The sequence below is a fragment of the Anopheles merus genome, chromosome X (genome assembly GCF_017562075.2).
Source record: "Anopheles merus strain MAF chromosome X, AmerM5.1, whole genome shotgun sequence".
Taxonomy (NCBI): domain Eukaryota; kingdom Metazoa; phylum Arthropoda; class Insecta; order Diptera; family Culicidae; genus Anopheles; species Anopheles merus.
In genome coordinates, this window is record NC_054081.1 from 11,724,012 (window position 1) to 11,737,251 (window position 13,240).

Genomic DNA, 13,240 nt, shown 5'->3' on the forward strand with positions numbered 1-13,240 from the left:
CACATGCTTGGTGACATTTTTTGTAGCATCCAATTAATGGTCACTCACTTGGTCACGAAATGTTCTGTCGGTGATATTCACGACATTCTTGGAATATACTTGGCGTGTGGTTTCACGAAACAAAATAAACATGCCTTCTCACTCTATCTGGTCAAACAGAGCGAGACATCATGCTCATTTTGTTTCTTGGAACCTCTCGCAAGCACTGCACATCTCCCATGACTATCGTGATGATCACTGACAGAAAATGTCACGACCAAGCGACTGACCAAGAGTTGGTTGAACAACGTGTCACCAAGCATGTGATGGTCGCATCAACTGTTTGAGTCTCACCTCTGATCATCACAGTAGAGCTCGTGACGCTGACATGATTTTGTTTCAGCCGGAATTAATCCTGACAATGTCAATGACATTTTGCAGAACTGATCACAGTAAAAAAAAGATGTCATAACTTGACCAAGTGATTGACCAAGCGTTGTGCACAAAAATGTCACGAAGCATGCATTGATCACACCAATCGAGTTTTGAGTATCACTCCAGATTATGACGCTGACATAGATTTTTTTAAATGACATCGATAGTGACATTTTACAGCACTGACGCCACCTTTCGCGCTGGACGTTACGCTTTGGCGACTGCGGTGCGATGACCTTTTCACCTTTCTGCCGTCCTGCTGTGTTGCATGCTGCACAAGGCCTATAGGACAAACGTCGTCGACAAAAACAAAACAAGTGTAAGTGAGCCTCCTCTTGACGAAGTTCCTCAGGAAATCGCGCGTCCTTACTCTTGAGGATAAAATAACAATGTGTTTGCTTTTTCTTTTGCGCGCGCCTGTGTGTTTAAGTTAAGTAAACATGTTTACAGGTTCACCTGTGTACTTTCCCCCCCCCTCCCCCTACCTCTGCTTTGCTCCCCGTCCCGCCTGTTTCGGGGCCGTGAACAGTCCGCACTACTACCTAGACATTAGACATTAAGCTAGTTTCGAAGGGTGTGTATGTGTGGGAGCTACCTTCAGCGCCTCCGTCCCGCCGGCTCTGCTGCGACCAGTGCCACTCCGCCGCACTCCCTCAGACGATGCCCGGCTTCACGTCCATCTGCTGCTGCTGCTGCTGGCTGACGTGCTCCAGGCCCGGGCTGGGCGTGTGCGCGTGGTGCTGCTGCTGCTGATGATGATGGTGATGATGCTGCTGCTGTTGCTGATGATGATGATGTGCGTGATGTGGATGATGCGAATGCGGGTGATGGTGATGTGTGCCGGTGCCTGGTTGATGGTGTTGCTGCTGCTGCTGCTGCTGATGGGACAGTCCGGGCGAGCCCATCGAGTGGCAGGAGCCACCGCCGAGCATGCCGGGCGGACCCCCGCCCATCACGCCGTGCGCCGCGGCCAGCCCGCCCAGCGGTCCGCCGTGCAGATGGTCAGCGACCGAGCCGCCGGTGACGCCGCCTGCGCCACCCTCCTCCCCATCGCTGCAGTGTGCGTCCATCGGTTGCTGCTGGGCCTGTGAGGTAGTGCCTTTTTTGGTGCTCTCGTTCCCGTTGCCGCTGGACCGGCCGCTCGTGCTGTTGCCCTCGCTGGCCGCACTGTTGCCGCCGCCGCCGGTGCTGGCCGAGCTGGCCGCTCCGGAACCGCTGCCTCCACCACCACTGCTGGTGCCCGATCCAGGTCCAGCATTACCACCACCTCCACTACCACCACCACCACCACCACCACCACCACCACCACCACCACTACCACCACCACTAGCACCGCCGCCAGCACCGCTAGCACCACCGCCGCCGCCGCCGCTGCCACCGCCGCTCGCGCCGCCGCCGTTGTGGGTTTTGACGTGTTTCGCTAAATGATCACTTCGCATGAATCGTTTGTTACAAACCGGGCAAGCAAATCGTTTCTCACCTGTGTGCGTGCGCAGATGCCGCTGCAGCTCGTCGGAGCGCGTGAAGCGCTTGCCGCAGAACAGCCAGTTGCAGACGAACGGCCGCTCGCCGGTATGCCACCGGAGGTGCGCCTTCAGGTGGCTCGTCTTCCCGTACACCTTGCCGCAGCCGGGTATGTGGCAGCTGTGGATGTTCTTCTTACGCAGGTGCACGCCGGCGGGCCCGAGCCGCTCCGCCTCCTGACAGTTGGGGCAGTCGCAGGTCGCCCGGCCGGAGTAGCGCCGCTGGCTGCGCGGCGACGGTGCCTGCGGGGCGCTCGGTGGCGGTGCCGGCGAACCTCCCGCGTGCGGGCCGAGCCCGAACCCGCCGGCCGCGGACTGGCCGACGCTCACGCCGCCCGGCTGCAGCATGCTCTTGTAGCAGCTGTCCTGCAGCAGGTGCTGGCCGGAGCCGAGCAGATGGGCGGTGTTGGTGAGGGACGCGTGCGTCAGCGTCGAGGCGTAATGCTCCGAGCCGCTCACCGAGGCGGCCGCCGCGGACGCGGCATAGTTCGCCATCGTGGCCGCGTGCATGCCGGCGGCCGCGCTCGTGCCGATGTCCAGCCAGCTGCCGGCCGCCCCGTGCATGTCCCACCAGCCGGTCGGCGTGCCGTGGCCCCCGTTGCCGCCCAGCCCGTTCGCGTCCGGCTTGCCGACCGCGTTGAACGGATGCCAGTCGTACGGGTGGCGGCCGTACACCGAGCCGAGCTGGGCGGCGGCGGCCGCCGCCGCCGCTGCCGACGAGCTCGCCTGGCCCGGGCCGCCCCCGTCGCCGCCGACCTTGCCGCCGAGCGCGTGCTGCAGGCTGTGGTGGGCGTTGTCCGCCCCGCAGCCACCCGGCGACCCGGACGCGCCGGAAAAGTAAAGATCACTGGGGGGTTTTTTTTTTGTTGGCGAGCGAGATGGAAGAGAGAGAGGGAGATAAGGGGGGAGGTGAGGTCCCGAAGAAGAAAAAAAAAAGAAGGGAAAATCAATCGTAGATGAGTTTGAAAGAAAAAAGTGTGCAACCGAAAGAGATAGATAGATAGAGAGATGGAGAGATACATTGAGAGAGAAATATATACAGAGAGAGAGAGAGAGATAGAGGGAAAAGTGTAGATACACAGGTGTAAAGATTGACACATTTGGCAGAACGTTCGATGGCACAGGGAAGAAACATAGAGAAAGAGAGAAAAAGAGAAAAAGAGAGAGAGAGAAAGAGAGATAAGAAAAACGAGAAAAGAGAATTAACATGCATCGATCAGAAAACCTTTGTGTATGTGTGTGATAGTGTGTGTTTGAGGTTGTGTGTGCGTCAAAAGCCATTTTACTAAAAGTCTGTCCAGTAGATGGCAGAAGTCCAGTTCTCTCTGTCTGGCTTTCTGTTGACACTAACCTTCCTGTTTGACAGGTGAAATCTTCTTTTCTCCACTACAACAAATACGAAAGTGAACTTATTTTAAATGGTTCCTGCGAAATATTCCTCAGCTCAAAATTGGAGCTCATCCCAATTCTTGAGATAACTTGAGACGACCTTTGTTGCTGTCATAGGATACCGCCCCAAGATACTTCAATACTCCTCAACTTGTGCTCTAATCAAAAATACTTTTTTCACGTCTTCTCTAGACGAGGCTTTCAGTATACGAAATTTGTTGGGATCTTAGGATCTTACTCTAGAAGTAGCTTGCGAGTGAGGAGCCAAAGCTTGCGCTTACCAAGCACATTGAATCTAGAAATTAGTTTATCCTGTGAGTGTAGCTTAAGCGAAGAACAAGATAACACTGATGTCTCTCTAACATTTGTCTTGCATTGGATGTGTTGGATATAGTCCACAGGACGATAGAAGGATCTAAAACCTCGCATAGGTATGCCTGCCCTAGTGGAATCGTCTCTGGATCAACATCAAAGAACTGGAAAGAACCACTAGATCCAATTGATGGAACAACCTATCCTACTTATACTATCTACCTTGACTGACATATTGAATCTTTCACTGTATTTCTCTCTCTCTCTCCATATTTCAAACTTGTAAATTCTACTCATCAAACAAAATTTGTAAATTCTCGTTTTCAATCTCTCTTTCTACATGCACAAATACACACACACACACACACACTCAAACAACACGCACACTAAAACAAACGACACAAACGAAAGTAAGATTAATATTGGGGAGTGACCCTTACCTGGACGTCAGATTCGCCATCGGGCTGATGGTGGACGAGCTTCCGGACGACGAGAGCCGCCCAAGCGACGACTGCAGCACAGAATTGCCACCCAGCCCTCCCCCACCGCCTCCTCCGCCGCCACCTCCTCCGCCGCCGCCTCCTCCGCCACCGCTGCTAACGCCGGAGCCGTTGCCACCGCCGCCCAGCCCGACCGACTGTGTGTTCGAGGGTGAGTGGGGCCCGGACGAGATCGGGCTCTTCTTCCACGGGTGGAACCCTTTGCCGACGGCCGCGTCCGCCAACGGTGGCGGCGACTTGCTGGACAGTTTGTTGCACTGTGCCGCCAGCATCGCTAGCGGTGTGCCGCGCAATCCCGGATGTTCCTGCAGGCGCGCACAGAGCGCACGGAGAGAAGAAATGGAAGAAGGAAAAAAAGCACAAATTAAAGATGTGTTGACGGTGGCGGAATTTAAGCAGATAGTTGCTAGCAGAAATTAAAGGAATAGGGTAAGGTTTGACTCTTTCTCGCGTTGCAGTTACATTCGAGGGCGCCCAAGCGGTACTGCGGATATTATTCAGCTTGTAACGAAGTTAAACAAAGTACTCGTTCAAACTCTACCCCACCATTTGCAGGCTCCTTCTCGCTCTCTCACGCTCTGCACAGATTGTCGGAAACTATCAAGATCACAAAAGGATATCTGGCATATTTTGGGCCACGTTCTTACACTCTGGAGGTACCCTTTGGGGTGCTGTCGCGCTTTGGGCCCTCGCTTTGTGTTTTGGGGTTTCCATCCTAAAAGAGCCCCGTTGAAGAAAGAAAACACAAACAAAAATGAAGGCCCCGTGAGACCCGGGCGCTCGCCCCGACCGTCCATCATAATTCGTCGGCTGATTATAATTCGTTTCCGACGACGGGCCTTAATTCACAACTTCCTTGGGCGGTGGCGGCCGGCGTCAAGCGGCGGGCTCGTCGTCTTTGTTTTTACGAACCCACCCGTAGCATGACGGTGCCCGAAAACAGGTGATTTAATGGGCTCCCCGTGATCACCGTGGACGCGGGGCAACCGTTCCGCTGCCTGCCGCGCCCTTTCCGAGGCTCCCGTCGCATCTAGCACCGGCCCCGCCGCCACAATGCGCATTGAGTTTATGGGGATTTCGTGTCGTTGCTTTGTCAGTGTGTGTGTGTGTGTTTTTTTTCATTCTACTCACTTCTCCCTCTTCTCTAGGTACCCTTTCTTTTGGTGTGGTGTGTGCTGTTGTTGTTTTCCTACTTCCTTCCCTACCCACAACGGAACGGCGCGAGAGAAAATTTGGCTCCGGAGCCGCTCAGTCCGGTTCGGATCCTTTTTTTCCCCCCGCGGTTCTTCCTCCGCCCCGGGAGGATGTGTGAGCTGGTATTTCTCGCCCCGGCGCAACCGACCGACCCGGCAAACCAACGCAACCAACGGACCGCTTGCTTTGTGCACCGTCTTCGCGGCACTATTAAAGGATGCCGCGTGGGGTGTGGTGCCGCGGCCGGGGCACAGGTATTCGATTTTTATGGTCCAATTTGGTTTATTTGGGCTCATTTCGTCCCCGTCAAAATCAAACCTCCGTTTCTGCCCTTCCCCGATGCGCCGGGTTTGGATGAGCCGTCGCCGTCGTCGGAACTCATTTACAGCTTCCAAACGGTCGTAAAACTAAACGGTCTAACCAAACCGTCGCACCCAATCAGGCGCGGATCCCCCGCGTCAATGAGCCCCTATCCCCGGCCCGGGGTTTACGGTTTGTTTGAGGAGGCTGGGAGGCTGTTTTTTTCTTTTTTCTACAAACCAACCATCGAGCCCAGGACTCTATAAATCGGTGCACCGGTGGAGAAAATTGATCCACCGGCTTGCACAAACACTCATAATAAACACCAACCATGCTGGGCAGGATTTTGGAGATCTTCGGGGTGGAGGAAGGCGGGAAGGATTTTGACCAACATTTTGACACCATCCCGGAGCGGAATTGATGAGGCACAGAAATTGATTTAATTGCTTCCCCTGAGTTTATTTTGTTTTCGGTTGCCCTTTTTTTTTGGTTGATAGTTAGGTTTCGGGATCCTTCGAACAAAACAAGCAAAACACAAATATTATGTGAAGCCCTCCGTTTAATGGCGAGCGAAGAAAAAAAAACCCTTCCGGGACGACCGGACGTCGTGTGTCCAAAATCGTACAATGGTATCAATATTTGGGAAAGGTTTTTCAGATTTTGGTTTATTTTTCGTTCGCTGGCTCATGGGGACATGGGTACATCCAATATTGCATCAGGCGGACGTATGGCACGTTCAAGTCCCTCCCTTAAACACACACACACACAAAGGTGCACTGGCATACCAACAGGGTTGCCCCCATTACACATCAATCGCCGAAGATTACCCGGAGGGCTCGGAGCGTGAATGGCGCGCAAACGCCTTGCTTTATCCGCTCGCTGCACAAGATTCCTCCATGCGAGGGGGCTGCGGGTAGTGTACGGAGCGTGTGGGTAGGTCTCCCTCCCCCTCCCCTCGCTCCCCTCTTGGCAACGGTGATCCGAGCGCCGAGCCTGGCGGAGGGGGCAAATGGGCAACAAACAACCCGGTCAAACCGGTCCTTTCCATGCACAGCCGTCCCTTTTCCTCCCGGCACCGTCGAGATGCCGCCAATGCTGGGGAAGGAGGGGCCCCGGGCACGGCCAGCCCTGCCTGCTGCACCGCCTGTGACGAATGATGAATGTATTTCTAATTGCAAAAATGGTAAATCGCTAGAAGGTGGATGAGAATATTAATACCGCGCGATAATTGCATTAGTGGTGCGCACTGCGAGCCCCCCCCCCCCAGTGTAGGGGCTCGAATAAGTGTTGCGGGTTGCTGCGGTGGTGGCGGTGACGATTAAACCCCCCCTCCACCACCATCACCACCACCCTTGCGCGCTAGATTGCAACATGCAAGATAAAAAGGTACGATATTCAAACGTATGGAAAGCGGGCAGCCTGCAGGCGGAACAGTCGCCGACTCCCGGGCTCTGGTTTTGTAGTTAGCCTTGAATAGTACACGGAGGTACATGGGGGACCACGAAGGCAAGGGGGGGTGGAGGCAAAAGGGCTTATCGTGCGCAACAAAGCCGCCCGAACGGGTCGGTGGGTCACGGAAGGAATGTTAAAGGTTAGGCACAGCTAGTAACTGCGCCGCGTATCTAGGAGGACATCTGATTACGGGGCGCTGGTTGGAGCAGTTTGTCCGATACTAACTACGCTTTCGTGCTCAGTATCGATGTCAGCTACTGTTGGTGGCTCAATATCAATGTCTTGGAACAACCATTGCAAAGATCGTACGGAAAGGATAACGCACCGCGAAGATGCCTCGATGTCTCTGCAGCGCGTCCTGGCACTGACGCGATCTTTACCCCCCTTAAGTGCGCATCAAAAAGAGTTGATGAGAAGCTGGCAATCGTTTCCGAAAAGTGACACCGTCAATGCATCGCTCCGCTGCGAAGATGCCGGCAAGTAGCGTGAGGCCCCCGTCGGACGCTTTGGATATCCGCTACCAAGAATTCGCATCATCAAACGCATCCGCATCCGCGATAGGATCTCGCTTTCGACAGCTCGGCGACATGCCCGGGCTAATCATGGCTCCGTCACACAATCGTCCAATTAATTAATTTCACTCTTCATTAAAACAATGCCCAAGCGCCACCGTTTGGCGGTGTTGCAAGGGCCATCATCTTCTCTAGCAGTTTCCAGCTCCATCAGCACATCAACACACACTGCTGCTGCCGTCACTTGTGCCGTGTTGCATACCGTTTTTTTTTCCTTCCTCTCCTTGCATACCCGTTATCCCTTTGCTCTCCGCTACTCGGCCTCCCCCTGAACTCCTCAATCGACGCGAACTGCGCATGCACATTAGCGTTAGCGCTAAGGCCCTTTCATGCTTTCGAGGGATAAACCTGAACCTTGTGCGTGTAACAAGCTACAAACGCTGAAGCGCAGAAGCTTGTGGGCCAACTTGTGGGCTGGACGGAGTAGGCCCTTAGCAAAAACGACGCCAGGAAACATTATCAAAACAACCGATCAATCAATGCGATTACCAGTCTGTGTGTGTGTGTGTATGTGCCAAGCTCTAGGTAGGCAGGGAATGTAAGACCCCGGTACCGCGGAAACCCTTTGCCGCCATCAGCGGGCCGCTCGGCCGATCGGAAAATCGGTACCATCGATCGCGCCAAGATCGTGCACCTCGGTACTGTACATGTTGGTACTTCAACACACCATCACACACACGAGGAAGAAAACAACCTTCAAGGGTTCGGGGCGCGCTCGTTAAACGTGCAATTTGCCCGCGCACTCCGCGCGCACGGTACCATTTAGGGTCTGGAAACTTGCAGCTAGTGTGAGTTTGCCGGTTTACCGCCCGAACTGGTTTAACCACGCGAGGAGGGAGAACCGCCGGGCGATATCGGTGGATTGTAATCTTACGCTACATCGTTGCGCGGTTTGTTGTTGCTATCGTTGCTGAGCGATTACGGAACTTCAGCATTGCCACCGAAACGGTGGTTCTGAGGTTGAGGCTGGAGCCGCAGGATTACTACGATCGGCAGTCAAGGTACGGTAAGGTGGTTTGGGGATGATGGGTTTGGGATTTCGGTGACAAGTACCCCAATAACCATTGAAGTTCCTGATGTTTTTAATGATCTTTCAAGATCTTTTGATGTTTGGAGTTTTTGGATTGGAGTTTAGAGTTTGAAGTCTGAATTTCGAACTCAAATTTCTTCTAAAATACGCATCAGCTCAAATCCCTCTGATGTGGTCGCCAACCGCAACAGGGAAGGCGTGTTAGGCAACGGTTCTTGCAGAAACAGGGATTCTCCAAAGTTTATGTCTTAATTTGTAACTAAAATTTAATATTCTAATCCTACGCTACGGTTGTATGGCGCACGGATGAGCTAATCAACAAGCGACCGAGAAGCAAACCATTTGAGAAGAATTGTCCTGAACAGTCCACAGCAACCAAAACAAAACCATCACCAGTCCACAAATCGAGGTTTCCAGTCAGCTTCAGGGAACTGGTGCTACAAAATTGGGCAACTGCTGCTTTCTACGGCCGCAACCACGGCGAAACCCTGTTCCACGAATGCGTCGGCAAGGGTTCGCACGGCGATTGACGTGCCGGTGCCCGGGTGGAAAACAATAAAACGAACCCGCCATTATTCGCAACAAAACAGCAAAACAGGCATGGGAAAGGAAACCATCGCTCGTTGCCACCCGCCCAAAAAAGGAAAAGGAAAGAAAAAAAAATCCCGCACCGTGGTTTTTTCGTTGCTGTTGGTGCTGCCTTTGCGCTTGATCTTTTAACAATTAATTTCTTTTACTGCGAACGATGCATTAATCACCCGCTGACTGGCGCCTGGCGCGGGGTTCTTCTATCTCGGCCGAGCGGGTTCCACTGTTACAACACACGAGCGCGCGTTCGTGTGTTTGTGTGTGTTTCGGTCGTAAAGGGTTCGTTTTGGGCGAATAAGTCGGCGTGCACTGGCGGGAAGAGCAAGAAACGGAACCCAGTTTGGGAATGTTAAAACGTTTGCCGCCTTTACTACTCCCCCCCCCCCCCTTCCGCCCATGGCGCTGTGCGTGGAGTGTGTTTAATTTGTTTATGGTAGTAAAACTTTCCAAGCGCACGGTCTGCGTTTCGGTCCAAATTACCCGCGGATGCGTTTACGACTGAATGGAAAATTATTTGTGCAAAACACCACCATTAGCATGCGAAAAAAAAAAACAAGTTAGTTTTGAAGTGTTGGTGTGTGGGTACCCCGTTTGGAGCGGGAAACTTTCGATGACTTTCGAGCAAGTTTCAAGGGTGCTAGGATAAGTATAAGAACATGTCGATGAGTCCTGCACGAGTATCAGTGGCATTTCCCAACGATTGGAGTTGGAAAGCAGTTACTGAAACAGAAGCTAGTTTGGCGGTAGGTGAACTGCCACTTACGTCTGAAGGACATTGCGGTCGTTTCGGTTCGGAATTGAGTTCAATACTCAGACATTTAATTGGAACGATGTAATTTCGTTTGGAGGTTTATGTACAACGGATAAGCGACTACGGTATCTGTGCTCTAGATATATAATTTTTGATTTTGGGTATGTTATCCTCAAATTTGGTTTAGTAACTCTTCAGTATCATCACAACAAGCATCAACTTCAATATCCAACATGTTTGGAGCACTTTGGAGGAACTTCAAGAAGACACATCCTGAATGTCCGAAAGTTTGAAGAATTTGGGTAATTCTTCAAAGATAATACAGAACAGTTGAAATAACTCCCAGCTTTTGAGGATCTTCTTGGTAATATCACTGCACCAACTATCAACACGGAAATTCCCCCAACAACTAACCAACTGCCACTGGTAAAGATGATTCAATTTACTGCAGCCAGTACAAGGGTGTCATGGGAAATTGCTCCAACAAAACTACCTTACGTTCGCCCCGTGTTCCTTGATGGTTTGGTGGTGAAGCGAGCGGGTGCTAGAAAATCGATAAGAAGCGTTCGGACAATCTTACCGGTACACCCGCAGCCCGATTACTCGCCCCTGCCCACTCCAATGTCCATTCCACACTCCCCGTGTAACCCCAAGCGCTAGCTGTCGGCGGTGCATCTGTTTTTGATGTATTTATTAGCACAAAACCTAAAATTGAACCAATTTGAGGTTTTCTCGCACCCTGAGCACGCGTCTACAAATGTGTGGTTTTGTGTGTGTATGTGCGTGTGTGTGTGTGTGCCAGTAGTTAGAATCCATTTGCCTACTGGTCGCTTTTTCCTGCCATTTTTCACCCGCTCCGCTCCCTTTTGCGGATAACGGACGCACCGGCGAAGCGATCGCTAATGGCTTTCGACTGTTTTACGCTGCACTTCCAAACGCTCTCCCCTCATCCCCCCCCCCCCTATCCCGGAGCTCCATTTTCCTGCAACGCTTTTCACTAGCCGTACCCCGAAAAAAAAAACCCTTTTGCTGCTCTCTCCCGCCCGCTAGCGAGCTGTTTGTGACGCGGGTTTTTACGAGGTGAATCCTGGACCCCGTTGCGCTGTTGCCGAAGTGGTAGAATGACTTGCACGTCCTGTTTTCTATCTGTATGTGTGTGATTGTGGGGAAGCGAGAGAGAGAGAGAGCGGTTTTATTTGTTTTAGGCGCACGTACGGGCGGGCGGGAAAATCGCGCACTGGGCTTGCTCCCTTTCGACCTCCTTCGCCTGCCTTCCCGCATCTCATCTACTCATTAAAATGTTGCCCCCGACGTTACCAAGAAAGGTGTTGCGGCCAATAGAAGGGTGGCTACTGGGAAAAGGTGAGGAGGGGGGGGGGGAAAGGGTTGAACGCATTTGGTGCTGTTTTTTTTTTTGTTATATTCGCCTCATTTCGGGGGAGTTGCTGTTGATGGACTTTCTGGTTGAATGAGTCCTCTCTCTCTCTCTCTCTCTCTCTCTCTCTCTCTCTCTCTCTTCCACTTCTAACTCTCTCTCCCCTTCTTCCCCTTTTCATCACTTCTTTTCGGCACTTTCATCAGCGATCCCGATTGTCGTTTCACTGGTCGGGGTTCAACGGTGGCACACAGCGCGATCCTTTTCCCCCCTTTTTCCCTTTCCCCGGTGGTCTTTGCCGCCAAGCGCCCACTGCATGCTCCCTTTTCTCTAGGTCTTCTATCCGCCTACCCTCCCGGCGTTAATCCCCCGCGCGTTGCTCACCCGCACAAACACTTACACATACACACTATTACTTAAACCCATATTAACGATGCTCTATAATTATGTTGTCTTGAGGGTTTCAAATTTATGTATTCTTTCGTCCGCCACGCCGTGCGCCCTCCCAGCACTGCCTGATGCTCGGTTCGATTTGGCCAGTTCGTTGGCTGCTTGTTTGTTGCTGTTGTGTTGTTGCCCGTTCGACTTCCCTTGCCGTTCTTAGGCGCTGGCGCTCCGGGATTTCTTACCGGGATCGTCGCGCCAAAGCGAGGGAACGGAGAGCGTGCGGCACTGCGGGCCGGTCGCGTGAGGCCAAGGCACAGCGGCAGCAGCAACGAAATGCTACAAACGATCGATTGACTCGTAATTTTCAGGTCGTCTTTTGCATTAGTCCGGCCCGGTACCCATTAGGAGAGGATCGATGGACGGGTTACACGGTGAGATTCGTGTGTGTGTGTGTGTGTGTGTGTGTGTGTGTGTGTGTGTGTGTGTATGTGCGTTCGCGCCGAAAGGGATGTACGCGCTTTCGTCATTATGCCGCCGCCACAACTGTACGTTCCCCTTGCTCTCCTTACCGCATCTGAACCGGCGACGGATTTCGCCCATTTGCATGAGCCCAGCCAACGACCGATCACTCGGTTAGTTGAAGCGCAAAATTTGACTCTAGCACTAGCGTTCGTACTCGCTGACGTATCAACCATACAGCAAAAAAAAAAAAACCTTCGCCCCTCAGAAGCAACTGCATTTGATTAATTGACCAGCAGGGTTTTTTGTAGTCGTTTTCGTTGTTGATTTGTGTGCGGTCTAACTGACGACTTATTTGCGTGCGATCGCATCATTGTGGTTACAGCTTAGCAGCAAATTAAAATGTGCTCTTGATCACAAGCTGGCGTCGGTATGGGGATGTTTTTTTACCAGAATAGGTCCAAGAACTCCATCTGAGGGTGGTTTAGACGTTGATGTCTTATTTGAGCACATAGTTGTTGGCTTTGAAACATTTGTAGCATCATTCGCCACTTCCAAAATATCCGATTCTTTTGCAGTTCAAGTTGTGAGAGAATTCTGTGATGAATTCTTGATGTATTTTCAATATATAAGTAATCCACAGTGGTCCAAAATGTCAGCAGGTGTCATCAATTCCAGTACATTTTAGAATAGATTCCTGTAGAATTATTGGTAGGAATAACCTGCATTGTTATTGACAAAATCATAATGAGACTTTGACATCAAGTTCTGATATAAGAGCTCCAATAGGTTCTAAGATATTAAGTATAATCAAAACGGCCGCTGTTTAGAGCTTATCAAATCCTCCGTTGGCTTTGAATCGTTCGTAGCATCAAATGCCTCTTCCGATTCTACGATTCTTTTGGAAATATACGATTCTTTTGGAGTTCAAGTTGTGAGACAATTCTGTGATGAATTCTTGATGTATTTTCAATATATATGTAATCCACTCCAA

The 13,240-nt window shown here is 51.8% G+C and overlaps 1 protein-coding gene across 9 annotated transcripts in view; it reads right to left on the minus strand.

Moving 5' to 3' along the window:
- Positions 1-367: 367 nt before the first annotated feature.
- LOC121590934 (transcription factor Sp9) overlaps positions 368-13,240 on the minus strand; it is an 84,443-nt gene continuing 71,570 nt past the window's right edge. For all 9 annotated transcript variants that reach the window (XM_041911198.1, XM_041911190.1, XM_041911181.1 and 6 more), the window contains 3 exons: positions 4,079-4,443; positions 1,895-2,784; positions 368-1,834 (listed from right to left, as the gene is read on the minus strand). In XM_041911198.1, coding sequence (XP_041767132.1) covers positions 1,068-1,834; positions 1,895-2,784; positions 4,079-4,443 — 2,022 coding nt within the window. In that variant the 3' untranslated portion in view covers positions 368-1,067. The remainder of the gene's footprint in view (positions 1,835-1,894; positions 2,785-4,078; positions 4,444-13,240) is intronic.